Source organism: Xyrauchen texanus, chromosome 16 (assembly GCF_025860055.1).
Source record: "Xyrauchen texanus isolate HMW12.3.18 chromosome 16, RBS_HiC_50CHRs, whole genome shotgun sequence".
NCBI classification, from domain to species: domain Eukaryota; kingdom Metazoa; phylum Chordata; class Actinopteri; order Cypriniformes; family Catostomidae; genus Xyrauchen; species Xyrauchen texanus.
Window position 1 is genome coordinate 28,918,889 of NC_068291.1, and position 16,956 is coordinate 28,935,844.

Genomic DNA, 16,956 nt, shown 5'->3' on the forward strand with positions numbered 1-16,956 from the left:
TGCTGTCCATCAAACTCCTCCTTCCTCACTGCTCTATCAAATGCTTCTCTCACAAATCAATTTTACACATGATCAGCCCCCTCCCCCTGCTCTTGCCTCTCTGCCATAATTAAGTGTTGAAATTTCCATATATATTATATTAATGCAAACATCATTCATGGGGTAATTCAGCTTGAGCTGGGTAATGGGCAAGTTCAACACCCATTAACCCCAACACAGAGAGGGGGCAAAGCTGGTCTCCACTGACCTTCCCTCTCTCTATATCTCTCTCTGTGTGCATCTAGCACACTCTTCCCATGGTATGTTTCTCTTAGCATTGGCCCTATATATGGTGCTGCAATAATTAAAAAATGCTTCTTTAGATCAATGCAGTATATCTGCATGGAGAGAAGGAAGGAATACAGTATAATGGTGTTCAAAAGTCCACACTGAAAATTGGACAGTTTATCCAAAAATAAAATTCTGTCATAATTTATAGTACTCACCCTCTTGTTATTCCAAAGCTGTATGACACTCTTTCTTCCACGGAACACAAAAGATGTTAGGCACAATGTTAGCCTCAGTCACATTCACTTTCAATGTATGGGTTCATTGTATGGGAAAAAGAAGCAATACAATTGAATGGTGACTGAGGCTAACATTTTGCTTAACATCTTCTCATGTGTTCCATGGAAAAAAGTAACACAAAGTACAGGTAATAGGGCTGGGTACTGATACATATTTCCAGATTCTGTTTATTGTTTAATAACATAATTTGTACTATTTACAGGTATTAACATTTGTTTGTTGAACATGTGCTAAAAAACGGTACGGTCTCTTTAAGACAGCATTTCTGTAAAGAGCATCTATAGATGAGCGCATGTGAATGTGAGAGACTTGAAAGGCTTGATCTCATCTGTCCTACGTGCGATTAGAATAATATATATAAAAATCTAAAATTATTAGATTTTTTATCAACAACTGATTGTAGAGAAAGGTAATTGTATTAAAAGAGACATTATTGAGGGGAAATTTGGGACAAACTGAACAGGTTGGAAATAAAAGACAGAAAATTAGTGAAAGAGGGATATTTTCCCTTCTTTCTATCTCCTTTTACCAAATTTTACAATTATCAGGGAATAGCATGCTAATTTTGCTGGCATTCTCTCTTCGGCTTTAGGGACGAACAGATTGACATCAGTGTTAAAAAACCCTCTCTGCCCCTCAAACAGATGTGAGTTACTGCGTGTGTGTGACATTCAACTATGACCCCAGTATCCGAGACCGCAGCAGAATGAGCAGCAGTGACAGAGAATTTAAATATGCATTAAGTACTTCATCTTCAATTGGTTTTCGTCCCTCTGTCTCTGTCAGAGTTCCTCTCTCCTCGCTCGCTCGCTTCAGATCTTCAGGCACCGATCTCTGCCTTTTAACCTCTTAAAAGAGAGTGAGAGAGAGAGAGATGTTAAAAGTTGACAATTTGTTCTCACCTGGGAACATAGATAGAATGGCCTTAGATGAATACAGAGACAGATTTATTCCATTTAAATACATCAGTCAGACCTTAATTAAACCAACCAGTTAGATCCTGCATGTAGACTGAAGCAAGCACAAGGCATATATAAACATCTTATTCAGCGGTTATCAAACTGTTATTATTCTTAAAGGCCTCTAAGAGACACAACTATCTTAAGATTACTGTAAGACTAATGGGAAGACCTGGAAGCAATAAGAAAATCAAACCTTGGTGTACCATGCTTGACCATCTTTACGCATAATTAAATTAATTTATTGGTTGCTTAGCTGTTCTCGAATGAAAGATCCTCAATGAACAATATTTAAGTCAAATTGGAGGGAGTGACAACAGTGAACGGAAGAGGCCTCACCTGGCCTGGTCTCTACATATTGGCTGAATGATTTCAGCTGTGTTTTCCTGACAGCAGACTCCTTGTGGAAGACAACAGGACTGCGCAAACGTTCTGTAGCTCTGCGAAGACGCTCCGCATGCAGCTCATCTGCATTATTCTATAAATGCATAAAAAAATAAATAAGGGGGGTGGGGTGTGGGGATAAAGAGTAAAACATCAGTTAACTTAAAAGAAGAGTAGAGTCATTTGAATAAAATTTGCTTCGGATGCCGGTTAACATTAAAGAAAAGTACAAATTAGGCACACATGGCCAAGAAATATTTAACGATGTAGCTCTGCGCCTGCAGAATGGTTGAGGAAAGGTTCAATGGCATTTGGTACATCACCAAGTCCCACATTAACTCACAAGCACAAAGGAAATAAGGCAATTAAGTCTACTTTCAACAAAACCTGAGCCAGAAAATGTATTCAGATTATGCAAATTAAAAGCACTATTGTCTTGGAAGCAAACATGTGTTAGCAGCTTCTCACCGTGCTTTCCAATCACCTCAATATTGAAATGTGTTATTATGTGGTGGGCCCAATAAGCCAAGCAGACTGGAAAGCGAAACAGTGGCATTCAGAATAACATTTGCAACGTCAATAATAATAGGAAACATCTAATAAAGTTTGCAATTAGCAAACACGTTCCACTGCTTGAGACTGAGAGGGAGAAACATTGTTAGCACAAACGCTAGCTCACTGATGTGTGTACAGAAACCAGACAGCTAATAAAGACAAACGTGCATAAACACACACAAAAGCGCACAAACAGATACAAATACAGCCTCTGCCCTGTTCATTCTTCAATTATAACTTTTGAAAACAAAGCTGCAATTAGAGTATCCCTAGTGAAGACCAAATTTAGCCTGATCTCTGGGATATTGACAGTTATAGCTGTTTATCCAACTTATGATTCCATATTTTTATTCAGGGAAAATATCAGCTGTCAAAGCTAATTTAAAGCTTCTCTTAAGCTGTAGAGATCCCTACAGGCTGGATGACCTTCTTTAAACATACTTATTAAAAATCACGTTATTTCACCCTAAATCTGCCTCCTTAGCTGTGTAACGAGTATCGCACCCACCAAACAAAACCAAAGCTGTGAGCGTTTATGTGTTAAAATGCCACATTCAACAGTCTGGATCTCTAGAGACAGAAGAACAAAGCTCTTTAACCCGTCTGATTCCTCTCATGTTAAAGTTGAAAGAAAACAAACAGGATTCAAACCCAAAGCCCTGCTAGAATCTCTGTCTCCCGGAGGACCTGAGGCCTCCAACCCTGGCTAAAACCCCCATCCTCGAAACACCTGCCCCCACAGCTCATCGGTACCCCTGGCTGGGGCAGATATCAGGGCTATCCTCACATTGAGATCGGTGCTTTTTAATCGGTTATCATCCTGATCATTATTGTTGTGGTGGGTATTATTTTGGCAGAGGTGTGTGTGTATGGGGGATGCGTGACTAATGTTGCGGTCTGCTGCTCATTGCAGGCGGTTATCGTGTGACACCATTGCAGCAGGCTTGCAGTGCATAGAGACAATCGCTAATGAGACACAACCGAGAGCACTGGGGGACTGCAGTGTGTGACTGGGGGGAAACTGCTCTTTCCCGCACTATTTTGCTGCAGCCTTGAGGAGTTGTGGAATAGGAGAATAGAATCCTCCAGGGAGGGGAGCAGTTTATTCCGTTTTTTTTAGAGTAAAAAGAAGGAAGCCTGTGTTTGTAAAGCCCTGGAGAGAGAGAAAAAGTATGTGCTTCTAATAACTTTTGTTTTAAAAATGCAAAAGCTGAAAATATCAAGAGGGATTCGATACTCAAACCTGACTCTATGTGCCTTTAAAGAGGGTGATGGTGAGAGGAGGAGAAAGAGAGAGAACTGCCCTTTTAAAAAAAAAAAGAAAGAAAAAAAAAACACTAACTACTAGGGCTCAGAGCAGCATTGCTCGTAACCCTGCTGATCCTCCCCTGGGCTTTTTGGCTGTCGTGCAGGCCTCTAGATCAGGTGCAGCAGGTGCTGGACTGTTCACTAGAGACAGACAGCACAAGGTCCCATCACTAAAAGCTTTCCTGATGGATCCTGATGGACTTGAACATTTTGATAATGGATGGGTACAGCAACTGATGGCTTATTACTCGACTCGTCTCAATGTATGCTAGTCAAAGAATACATTCCTTTCACACTGGTGCTGGTTTTGCAATTGTTTTGGTAACTTGACAATTCTGTAGACTAGTGTAAATATTGTACAATAGCCATTTATAAGGGCTGTATCTTAGCAGAGATAAGATTGAGTCAAAATTCCAAATCTGCTATTGTTGGTATCAAACAATTAAATTTTTGTGAATTGTACCCTCCAAAAGTAAATTTTCATTATCATCAAATTTTGTTATAGCTCTAGGGTAAACAAGCAAACATAATCAAACCACACTAACATATCAAGTCAAGGGTCAACTATATAATGAAGTCATATTTTTACAAGAAAGTTCTGTGTGTCTTTAGGACAAAGGCATTTTTCATTAAAGTTGTCACTTTCGAGTATTGACGCTGACTACCACCCCTGGAGTCGTGAGTTTCAATCCAGGGTGTGCTGAGTGACTCCAGCCAGGTCTCCAAAGCAACCAAATTGGTCCAATTGCTAGGGAGGGTAAAGTCACATGACCTCCGCGTGGTCACGATTAGTGGTTCTCACTCTCATTGGATCATGGAGAGTTGCATGAGTCTCCACATGCTGGGAGTCTCCATGTTGTCATGCACAACGAGCCACGTGATAAGATGTGTAGACTGATGGTCACGTTTGAATTCAACCCCCCCCCCCCACACACACACACACTCTAATTAGCCAAATTATGTTTTTGTCAGACACAAAACTGTTACCTGAATTTGAATTTTTCATCATGTTTCTCAACCAATACAAAGCAGTCTTGCCCTTTAACCCCAACAGGAGACATAATAAATGTATGTTTTTCAAAAAATAAAAATAATAACATGATATAGCATTAGCCGTATTTAGTATTTAAATGTCATATTGTGTTGTATTTTCGAGTGAAAATATTCGCAGGTAATCGTAAAGGCATTTTTCCTTCATTTTGTCCATTTGAATTAGACTAGATGTAAACATGTTACAGGTTTATATTTTTCCCCTCCCGTCCTTAGCCTTTTTATGTGCATATATCATAGACTTTTTTTTGATGAGCAAAATTTAGCATCATCATATTTATATCTGCAAAAACTCTAATCTCTGAAACCAACAGCATATTTTGTGATAGGTCCTTGGGAAACGTCAACCAATCATTTTATACCTGCTGCAATGGACTGAATGAGTGCAGCCTACCCAAACTAACAGCACTGCAGTCATTGTGTTTAGAAAAACCAGCTAACATTTGCTCAGAGGAAATCGCCTCTGTCAGCAGAGAGAAAGAGAGGCGAACAGGTGTGGGAATGTAGTCACCACTGTCTAAGAACATGCCCTGCAGTCACCACCTGGGGGCTCTGAATACAACAGCGAGATAGGTCATCACACACATATAAACACCAATCGTCCACATGACCAGTCTGCAGTACACAGTTATGCATGTTCTTACACACACACACACAGAACCCTGGTAATTAATACACAGCAAATTGATCCAGTGCATGTCGTCATCATCGTGAGACACATGCTTCTTTCGATACTCCCAAAGCTCTTTCCTCTCTTACTTTCTCTGTTAGAAAAGGACAGGTTTGATATGAGGGAGTTCAGATATTATACATTTACATTTATGCATTTGGCAGATGCTTTTATCCAAAGCGACTTACAGTGCACTTATTACAGAGACAATACCCCTGGAGCAACCTGAAGTTAAGTGCCTTGCTCAAGGACACAATGGTGGTGGCTGTGGGGATGGAACCAACAACCTTCTGATTACCAGTTATGTGCTTTAGCCCACTACGCCACCACCACTCCAGATCCGCTATACATGTCTAATGTGTTCTGACTAGGGTTGGGAGGGTTACGTTTGAAATGTATTCCACTACAGATTACAGAACACATGCTGTAGAATGTAATTTGTAACATATTTAGTTAGATTACTCAAGGTCATTAACGTATTCTAAATAATTTGGATTACTTCTTCAGCACTGGTAGATTTTTTCACTTTTTTTGACTATAAAAACTCTGCCAGTACAGTAAGACAAAATACACATGTTAAAAATACATTCTCTGAAAAACCTAAATATCTTATGCAGTGATGTTTTAAGGATTTTTAGATATTTTTACAAGAAAACAATACAAAAATTATTATCAAGAATACGTAGAATAAAGCTGACAATTCCTATTTCTTCTGCTTCAAACTTAATTAAAACTTGCTTCTCTGTCTGCTCGTTTGAATGTAACACATCATAATAAAGTGTTTCACCGCTGTTCAAATGCACTTTGGATCGCATCATTTATATGTATATAAATCTTTCCATCTGAAAGGACTAAATACTAAATGAAACAAATGACAATAAAATGCAAAGTAATCTCTTCAATAATCAAAATACTTTTTTTTATGTAACTTTATTCTAATTACCAATTATTTAAATTGTAACTGTACTGGAATACAGTTACTTATATTTTGTATTTTAAATGCGTAATCCCGTTACTTGTATTTCGTTACTCCCCAACCCTGGTTCTGGCTTAACATATAAACACAAGGTGCTAAACAGAAAATAATAATAAAGAGACGTGAATCAAACAAAACCAACCTATCTACTTTTTGACCCCACTCACGGAAATAAGGAAATAACAATTTTATGTTCTGAAAAACTACATGAATCAACATTTGCAATGTGCAGATTAACTGAGCTACTCGAGTCCGGACTTGAACTTTATGGTCTCAAAGACATTATACTTAGTATTGTGTTTATAGTTTGAATTCACATTCATGAACAGATTAATTCGAACTCGGACTGGGCTGTTATAGACTGTGTCTCCAGTCCAACTTGGCCCCTTCTGGACTCGGACTTCACTCAAATTTGATTGGTTAAAGACCAAGGCCCATTTACAAGAAACCCCTTAAGTTAAGAAAACCCCTAGCTATAATTGCAAGCATATTGTCACTAAGGGTTTTCATAAATTAAGTGGTATCTTCATCTTGACTAGGACTAGACTAAGGTGGGCTCGAACCCAACACTACATTTAACTGCCATAATGTTATGTATTTATGAGTATATAACAGAATATAATGCAACAGACTGGAAGTAAATATCCCCTTCATTTTCTCTATAGTCGGATAAATTTTTTTACGATAACTTATAAACTTTACAAGCAAAACTACCGTGAGCTCCGAGGTAGTTAATCGATGGTATAGGGTTCTTCTGGTGAAGAATTACACTACCCATAATCCAGCAGAAAAAGATCTGCAGATCGGTCAGTCTTTGTTCTCAGTCTTACACTCTCAAACTACTTGTATATTTTTATTTATCTGAATATATTACAATAAAAATAATCTATACTTAATTCACTTACAATTAATGAATATTTTAATTAATCTTTTTTCTATAGTTTTTAATTCAATTACGTCATTTGCAATGCTTCATGTGATTGTAGATTATTCCCTGATGAATCAAGTACCTTTGTCTTTTTGTCTGATTATCAAATTATTTTTTGCTTCAAATGAAAGTTTGCAACACAACAACACAACCGCAGCTGGTTGCATGGTTTAGAACTCTTTTATGAAGGATTTTTCCTATGGAAAACATAAATAAGAAAAATAGTTTCTGAACAAAAACAGCTGAAAAAGTGTCCGGGCACTATTGCACTCTATGTAATAGGTTGGCCTTCATGTTATCGATTCTGATTTGATTGGATAAAAAAAAGTTGATCATTAGCATTTTGGAATATACCAGAGAACAAATGTGACAATATACACATGCAGTACATGCTAAGAGAAAGAGGCATTAGGTGCGGATACCTGTAGGCCACTTGGTTCAGGGCTGAGGGGAGAAGTACTGGATGCTGTCAATGATGATGAAGAGGATGATGAGGATGGAGAGCTGCCATCCTGTGGCCGAAACCCTGTGAGCTTCTTGAGTTTCAGGTCCACATGCCTGCTGTTCATTACACCTAGAAAAAGAGGGGGTGTCAGAAATCACTCCGAGCATAGAGAAAGTGTTATGTGCAGTAGGCCACTCTTCTCCAACACACAGATAAGCCGAGGTTATGGCAATGTTTCCCCTCAAGCAAATCGGCCCTCTCAACCTCACATACACACATATATACACACCTTTCTAGAAAAAAGTCTCTTTCTTGCTTCCTAAATTACACACACCATGTGTGCATAATAATCATCATGAAATAGCTGAAACCATAGCTCTTCCACAAGCCCTATTAATCCTATAAACAAATGCACCTACTTTCTATAAATAAGCAACACAAAATAAACCTCTCTTTTCTGTACTTTTGACACTTCTGTACTACTCTTGTTAACTCTCCAAACCAGTTAATTCAGTACTACGAATATTGTTGGCTCCTTTGTAATACATTCTCTGTGATTTTTCCCATGTGCAAGTGAATAATAAAAAGAGTGTCTAATAAATAATTGCGCGTAAATGCAAGTACACACACTTTTATAGACCCTATGTCGTGTCTGGCATTTACAAATTTCACCCCCCCCTTGCAGGTTTAGCTGAATCTCTGGCCTTGTCCTCCCTCTCACTCTCCCGTTCCCCCTCTCATCTGGGCTGGAGATGAAAGTGAGATGAGGAAGCTTTTCATGTGGGTACTGTTCTCCTCTGCTCCCAGCATCCCTCTCTCTCTCCCCTCCAAAAAAGGACCACAGGAGCCATTTATCAGGCCTCAGCACAAGGTGTGTTTACTGGCCAAAAGTTTGCCCAAACACAAGAAACTCACCTTTAACATCTTCAACCTAGTAAAAGGCAGTCCAAGTTAGTGAAGGTTCCTTGCACCAAAAACAGCTGTCATTTAATTTTACAAGACATTTTTCCACTCTCTGACCCTTAAGCCCAAAGTATACCTGAATTTTGTACAGTTGAACGTGTGCCTGTCAAAGTATATTCCATATTACTGTGCACCCAGACACAGGCGGTTGGCGTATATGTGCTATGACTGCTATGAGACACCTGACTATTTCTGTTCAGGAGTTGTGACCCAAAATATATTTTCATCGTGCTTCAGATTTGAGTTATACAAATGCTTGTATCTCTGGACCTCCTCACACACGTGTTCTTGACGTGCACATCAACTGTGGTTTTTTTTAACTTCGCCTCCGGCGATGTTTACAGGTGATTACTTGTAGCTTTTCTTCGTGATGGCAATGGCTCAAATGTGAGTGTTACCACCTTGTGGACCCACCAATTAGTGCAAATAATTCCAGGAGCATTAAAAGACACACGGTGAGAAACACTGGGCTGCATGCGTTCACTGCCCAAGCACTCAGCTGATCGTGAGATTTGCATCACACGCCCTGTGCCACTCAGCATTGGCATCTGACCGATGTATACTCTGGGCTTTAGAAGTAACAAGGGTTATTTTTGCTACTGTACCTTTAAACGTCTAAGTAAATGACCTCTATTATGATTGGCTAATCACAATGTCCTTCATCAGGGCAGGCCAACTGACTTAATCCAAAATCACTAACACGATTTTGAAACCAAATTTCTTTGGAGCTTAGATTTAATAAATCGTCTTGGTGGACTTCAAAGGGAGTCTTGAGTTCTGAAAGTTAAACAGGTCTGAAAGGTTCCTGTAGCTCAACTGGAAAACAAAAGCAAAAGACCTGTTAATGTTCCCCAAAGAGAAATTAATGTTATAAATACTCTCAGAAACAAATTTAAAGCCTGTGAAAACTGATGCTCTTGTCATCCTTAATGTTATTTTCAATTGAAATATCAGTAAATTCTTAAGGTGGTGGTGAAAATATCAAGTAATGACACTAGAGACAAATGAAATGGTAAATGAAGGGTCATTACAGTAGGGTAAAAGGTCAAAGGTTTGACAAAAGTGAAACCTGAATTTGAATATGCATACTTCCCTGCTACACAATATGCAAAAGTAGTAAGTCATAAGTGGGATATCTGAATTCTCAGTATTTATGTACGCTTTGCTATCACATAAGACCAATGGAGATGAGGAGCCCTCAGATTAAATAAAAATGGCAGCTAATATCAAGAGCTATAGGTACTAAGAATGTTGTTCCTCATGGTTAAATGGAGTAAACTAATTTTTGCAGTTGTAGTATTCCACAAATCGAATACATTGGTCAAAGGACAATGCCAAACAAGGCAGATCTAGTATGTCTAGTAAATGTCTTTATACTACTCGCCTGCATACCAACAAAACATACTTCAAATGTCGAGAAATACTTTTTCAACAAATTCTGAAAATTCAGATGCACCCAAAGAAACAAATCCGGCTCACGTCAACTAAATGTTGTGGCAGACAATGCGTAAAACAGACACAGACCGTAGATACAGACAAATAGATAAATCACTGCACACTCATGCACCAACACTGGCAACTAGGAGAATCTAGCATTACCATGCACATGTGATCACACACACGCACAAGCAGAGATCATGCAGTGTTGGGTTACCCAGAGAAGCCAGGTCACCGGCAGAGTAAGTAAAATCGTCCTCCATTAGACATGAAGATGACAGATCCTCATCTGTGTTAGTATCAGTAACATCATCAGCATGAGGTGCCGCAGATTCTTTTTTACTTCTGCCCTCCTCATCCTCACCCTCCACACTTAACCCATCCACCACGTCTGTAAGCAAATAAAAAAGGGTGCCCAGAAAAGAAAAGAGGTAAGACAGAGAAGGTTAGTGAAGCGTTGAATGTTAGTTTTGTATTCCAACATAAAAAAAAGTTGTTAAGAGTTTAGATCCATTTAGACATTCATATCATATTTCGTGATAGGTGAAGTGTGTAACTTCTGTGCCACTAGTGTCATATAACAAAGTTGCACAAATAAATCATGTTTTCAAACAGGTTTCCATAAACACTCCCCATGTCTTCCATTGGGTGGACAAACATAGTCCCACCCCAAACTAATGCCACTGGTTTAGCCAATGTTTAGGGTTCCCACCCTTTGTGACCAATGAAATTACATGACTTTTCCAATAGTTTGTGATTTCTGGAAACCGATTTTTAAAAATCATGTTGATTCAAACTGATTTGCTCATGAATCATTCTGTACGATATGTGAACAATTTCTATCAATTACAGAAACAGAAAAAAAACCTAGTCAGGAGGAGGATTCACTCACAAATTGGACATCACTTTTGTTCTACTCCTCAAGAGCAATATTTATATGACTAAATCTTTCAGAGTGGAGAATAACTAGAAATTCTTTTACTTTTTAGGTGTTATTAAAATCAATTTCCAGGCCTGGAAAACACGATTCCAAAAATTGCCTCATATTTCCAGGTTTTCAATGACTATGGAAACCCTGAACGTTACAATGTTGGGGTGGTTGAGATGCAAAATAAACAAAGCAATGTTTTGATTGTGCCAGTGTTCAATCTTTTTGGGGGAAATCAACAAATGAATATCTTACCGTCTCTTATTTAATGGTCTCTGCAAATTAAGCTGGGATAGGACAAAGTTTTAAAACAAAAAAAAAATTACACCTCAACTTCTACAAAAGTTATTTCTTTTTTTATTTTTGCTGACTTTTAGTTGCCTACAGTTGCTCTCACATCAGTGTGTGTGTTTGAGATGAGAGAAATCAGGCAGATCAGGAGAGTGTCTGGCAGAGCTGAGCGCTCTGTGTGCTGTGTGTGTGTCTGTGTGTTTCGTTGCATGGCAGATTGGGCCTTGACGGCAAAATCTCCTCCAGATTTACTCTTCCGCATCCACAGATCTGAAACCCACAGAGCCCTCGACAATACACAATACACATCGATCTCATTCAGTTACATGGCAACCAGAACAGAGCCACGCACACGGAGCAGTTCAACCTAAATAAGAGACAAAACAAATAGGAAAATGCCACATGACATCCCCAGAGAAATGCACAAACAATCAAAAAGAGAAAAAAGAGAAAGAGAAAGTGACAGTGTTCCTTTTTTTTCTCCCTCATGCTTTGTTTAATTTACTTTCTATGATACACAAATGGGCAGTGCTAAGCTAATTAACAGAATGCATGGTGCTGGAGTTGGTGAAAGTTTTGCTGGTGAATGTTTTGCTCTACTCAGAATAAGAGCGGAGTGTGTGTGCTTGTGTGTTGGTGGGATTATGCGTTCTGCACGATAGGCCTTGTGCATCAAGCCTACAGCATTTTCCTCAGACCTGATTTTTAATGAGTTCTACAATTAGAAATTTCAACAACCCAAAAGGCCAAATAAACCAAACCATTTTCTCTCTTTTCACTTCCCCCTTTCTCTATCCCTTTTTCTCCCCATATGTTTGACCTGTTTATCTCTGCTCTGTCTGTACTGGTTTGTCCACCTCTGTGGGCTGTTGTGAGAGGTGTTTTGTGGCATTTCTGGACTGCGGTAAATGAGTAGAATGGCGTGATTGAGGCAGAGGAGGGAACACTATTAAGTAGACGGGGAGAGGATGAAGAGAAAATGGAGGGCGTCAAAGAGAGAAAGATGAAAGAGATAAAAGGAAATGAATATTTTGTCTCCCCTTGAGCTGTGAAATGGTGCACACGGACATGAGCCGGCACAGAATTAGGCACAGCGGCTAACCCGCTACGTTAACACCTCTCTTATTCTGTGCTTATTAAACAACACCTAGTCACAATGCTAACACCCTCTCACTTTTAATAATACGCAGCAGCTAGCCACCACGCTAACATCCCTCAGCGTAAACATGTATAATATGGTGGCAGCTGCCCACTACGCTAAAGCCCCACTGTTTCCACACGGTACACCCAGTGGTTAACTCGACACTAACGGGCTGTCTCATGGTCCTGTAATGTGAAATAAAAGGAGAAATGGTGGCTGATGATAACGCAGGACGCAGTGGGGCGGCAGAACCGAAGGAGACGCCATCTACGGGACTCTTTTCTTAGGCAATAAGCCGCTGATTACCCGGCATGGGTGTGTTTTGTAATGACGTGATGATGATTTGGGCCGTGTGGACTGGTGTGCATGTGTGTTGGGGCATAGGGCACCTTTGGCTGCCATCAGATGCTCTGAGTTTTCCTGATGTATTTCCAAAGGGATTATGTTGGAGCCGACTGCCTGAACAAATGGAAGTGAAGCCCTCTGTGAACACCTCAAATTAGAGTTTAGTGTACATGGGTGTGTTGCTTAATGTAATGCTCCTCTGGGCTTTGAAAGTAATGGTCGCGATTATGGTTTGAGCGACAAAATCATTTTCAAGCAGACATTATGGGCACCCAAAACTAAATTCTGTCATCATTTACCTACCTTTATGTTGTTCCAAACCATGCAGATTGTTTGTCGTTCTTACTATCATGAATAGTGATCAAGTGAGTAGATGGATTTATTTTACTTAACGGTCATTTTACATCTGCAATCCATGGTAATGCTTGGCTAACTTGCTATGTAATGTTATTGTTTTGTTAAGGGTTTACTATTCAGCTGTGGGGCGGCTTTTACCTATGACTGTGTAACAAAATGGTTGATCTCAAAGAGTCTTATATAATTTTATAATTACAAGCTCTAATGTTACGGCCGCTACCCACGGTAGTCCATGGCAAACCTGTTCACTAACCGGGAGTAAGCCTCTGTTCTCTGTTCATAGCTCAGGCAAAAAAGGTTCAGCTACACCCATTCCAGAAAAAGATGACTAACTAAGACGCACTGCGTGTCTTTTACTTGAAGCTTTGTTAGGTTCACAATAATCCACAGTGTACTTGTAAGCTACTAAATTAAACCTTACCACTGTGAAACGTCCTGCTCAAGTCAAGCGTGCGAAGGTGGTTCAGGTCACTTGTTCTTCCAAACTTTCATTATTTCATTAATTATTGAACTCTGGCAAAAACTAGTACAACAAAAACCGACGCCACTTTTACCATGGTTTCAATAGTGTTTACAGTGCTGCTCACGAAGCCTCAGGAACTGAAACTCTGTTATAGTAAGGGCCGTTACAATTCCGACACACGCTCTACGTGGTTGACAATCACAACAGACTAGGCCAGCTGACCAATCAGAGCACACTGGGCTTTTCAAAAAGGGGGGCTTTGAAGAGACAGAGTATGAAGAGCAGGGAAAGAAATGTACAGTATGAAAAAAATTATTAGTTTTTTGAACATTAAACCATGAAAACCTATTCTAGTAGACCCCCAAAATAAAATTATGAACCTGTAAATTAGCATCATATGGGTTCTTTAAGGTAGAATGTTAGCATCAGTTACCATTCACTTTCATTGTAATTTTTATTTTTTTTATCTAATGAAAGTGAATGGTGAAACATTCTAACATCGCTTTTTGTGTTCCACGAAAGAAAGTCAGTAAATGATGACAATTAATTTTTTGTGTGAACTATCCCTTAAATTAACTCCCTTGCTGTCTACTCCCTCCTTTACAGCTTGCTTCCCAAGTAGCATCCTAGCTGCAATGGAACCTCAAAAGTGACCAAATTTGACGCTATACACAAGTAACAACTGAGTGAATATTTAAATGGGTTCCTCACATTGGAACATGGAAGCACATGGAAGACAGGACTAGCAGTTGATTTCAACAGAGTTTGGGTGTTAGTATGTTGTTAAGCTAATAACACAAATAGCACTAAATTAATAATATTTATAATCTCACTTCATCTGAAATCTTGGAATAGTTTTTTCATTGAGCTTTGTTGCATTATAGGATTGCCTTAGCCATGAAGGATAAATGTGAAGCTGTCTTCGAATTTGATCAAAAGAAGGAACGGTATCTACCCTTTGGAACACACTTTGTGTTGGGAGCACACATATGATATGGTCTAGGTAAATGCTGTCTTGGTAGGCAAGGTTTTGGAACAGAGCTGTGTATGATATTTCAGAATAAAATGCATGCAGATTTGAGTGCGTGCTTGCATGTTTATGAGAAAGTGTATATGCTTGTATGTGTGTTTATACATTGTGAGTGTATGTGCACGTTCTGACTCTAAAAGCCCCCCTGCACTCACCTCCAGCTGTCTTTGACCTTCCTTTTAAGTTGTTCCCAGCTGCACTACAGGAAATAGAGGTGGAGTCAGTGTAGAGAGGCAGTTCAGCCATCTTTACTCCAGATCGAGCCTCCGCTATCAGCTGCCTGGCTCTCTCTCTCAGCTGCCTGCGCCGTTCTTCATCACGCTCCTAACACACACACACAGAGATGGAGGGAGAGGGGGGTTATTGAACGGGTGCCAGCTCAAGTAATTGACAGAAATGCCATTTTCACTCTTCTCTCTCTCCCATCAGATCAGACTGATAGCAGCTTTTTTTTTTACTAGCCAGGATGGAGGGTCCCTGGCAGCAACATAGAGAAAGAAAAAGAGACAGCGTGTGTGTTGAATATAATGCATGGTTTATATGTCATTGATTCTGTACAGGACTAGACATAATAAACCTGAGATACATGCTGGAATTTCATTTTATGTGTGTGAGTAAGCTTGTTTGCATAAATAAGAGGTAGATACAAAAATGCACGCAAAGGTCCCTTTCCAGTTGAACTACTACATTTCACGGATTTATGATTTTAAAAAGCATTACAGGACATGGAACTTCTACTTGACTGTAGAAGACTAGAGGTCGACCAATATTGTTTTTTTCAGGTCGATGCCGATCTTTTGAAATCCGGGTTGGCCGATGGCCGATTAATGCTGCCGATTTATTTTGGCCAATATGTGCTTGTTTTTAACCTCTTATTTGAACCTTTTATTTGAAAGATAAAATGTAACACAAATAATTACTTAAGATAGACAAAATTTCTCAACAAATACATTTATTGAACACTTGACCAATCTGCACTTGTAGACTTAAATAAAAAATGTATAATATAAAAACATATTGTATAAATAATGTATAACAAATATATTAAATAAACAAAGCAGGTGTTACGAACTGCTCCGAGACACGAAGGTTGAGATCCAAATGCAGCTTTAATTAAGGGCCAATCCAGGAACGTAATCCAATATTCAGAGCATCCAAGAGAAGCACAGGCATAACTAGGGATGAGTGTCGTTAAGGTTTTAATGGTATTACTACTCTTATCGATCCGATACTTCAACGGTATTCTTAACGGTTCTTGTTGTTATATATATATATATATATATATATATATATATTAAACAAAGATAAACGTTATATAGGATCAGGAAGGTCTACTAACATTACTGTTCAGGTGTGGTCTAAAAAGAAATCTAATAAAGTAATCAATTGTAAAATAACACTGCATAGTTTATCATAGATAAAAATCATAAGTAATTTTCTCTTTGCCTTTTGTTGTTTGATTCGCAGTAATAGCTCAATCGTCAGCATGTTTATTAGACAGCTTCCCCTTTAAGACCGAGTTCAGATCTAATAGGCTCCTGATGCAGCATATTTTCTCCCAACTACTTCCATAACTACGTCCGTTTAAGACATAAACTGTGTTTAAGTGACTCTCCAAGCCGGTCGTTTAGACATATTTTTGTGTATAGTTGATAGTTTAGACGCGCACATGAAGCCCAAAGTAGCCTATACTTTGCTTGTCTCGTTGTGGTCTGTTTCGGAGCGTGCGCCGCCTTGGGAACGGTATCCCTTGCGCTCTTTTTATTATTAAACGCGTCCCGCAATTTAGCAACAGTAGCTAGACTGCATTTTACAACAATCACCGATCGTGCTGATTCTGACGTTAAGTTTGAGTTTTAGGGAGAAATGTCAGTGCACCGCCGTGAAGGGAAGGAAGTTGTGCTAGACAGAATGCGGCTTATGTATAAATATTATTTTGATAATCTTTGGAAGGCGAAATCTAAAATAAAATCAGACTAATATCACAAATCTAAACCAGGCTACGTTTGAATGTTTAGTTCTGTCACTCATTTAGCAGGGCTGTGTTGTGCTCGCTGTGCGCGACATATTATTATACATAGAAATGGCTGGCGAGATAAAATAACTTTCTCTTTATAGCAATAATAAATGTATTTTCTTAATTTCTCCAGTACCGACAG

The 16,956-nt window shown here is 39.1% G+C and overlaps 1 protein-coding gene across 5 annotated transcripts in view; it reads right to left on the minus strand.

Annotated features, from left to right (window-relative positions):
* LOC127657089 (EH domain-binding protein 1-like) overlaps window positions 1-16,956 on the minus strand; it is a 182,346-nt gene that overhangs the window by 35,805 nt on the left and 129,585 nt on the right. For 3 of the 5 annotated variants that reach the window (XM_052145736.1, XM_052145735.1, XM_052145734.1), the window contains 5 exons: window positions 14,953-15,121; window positions 10,460-10,633; window positions 7,820-7,971; window positions 1,866-2,004; window positions 1,315-1,415 (listed from right to left, as the gene is read on the minus strand). In XM_052145736.1, coding sequence (XP_052001696.1) covers window positions 1,315-1,415; window positions 1,866-2,004; window positions 7,820-7,971; window positions 10,460-10,633; window positions 14,953-15,121 — 735 coding nt within the window. The remainder of the gene's footprint in view (window positions 1-1,314; window positions 1,416-1,865; window positions 2,005-7,819; window positions 7,972-10,459; window positions 10,634-14,952; window positions 15,122-16,956) is intronic. The other 2 variants (XM_052145738.1, XM_052145737.1) reach the window with 1 other exon arrangement.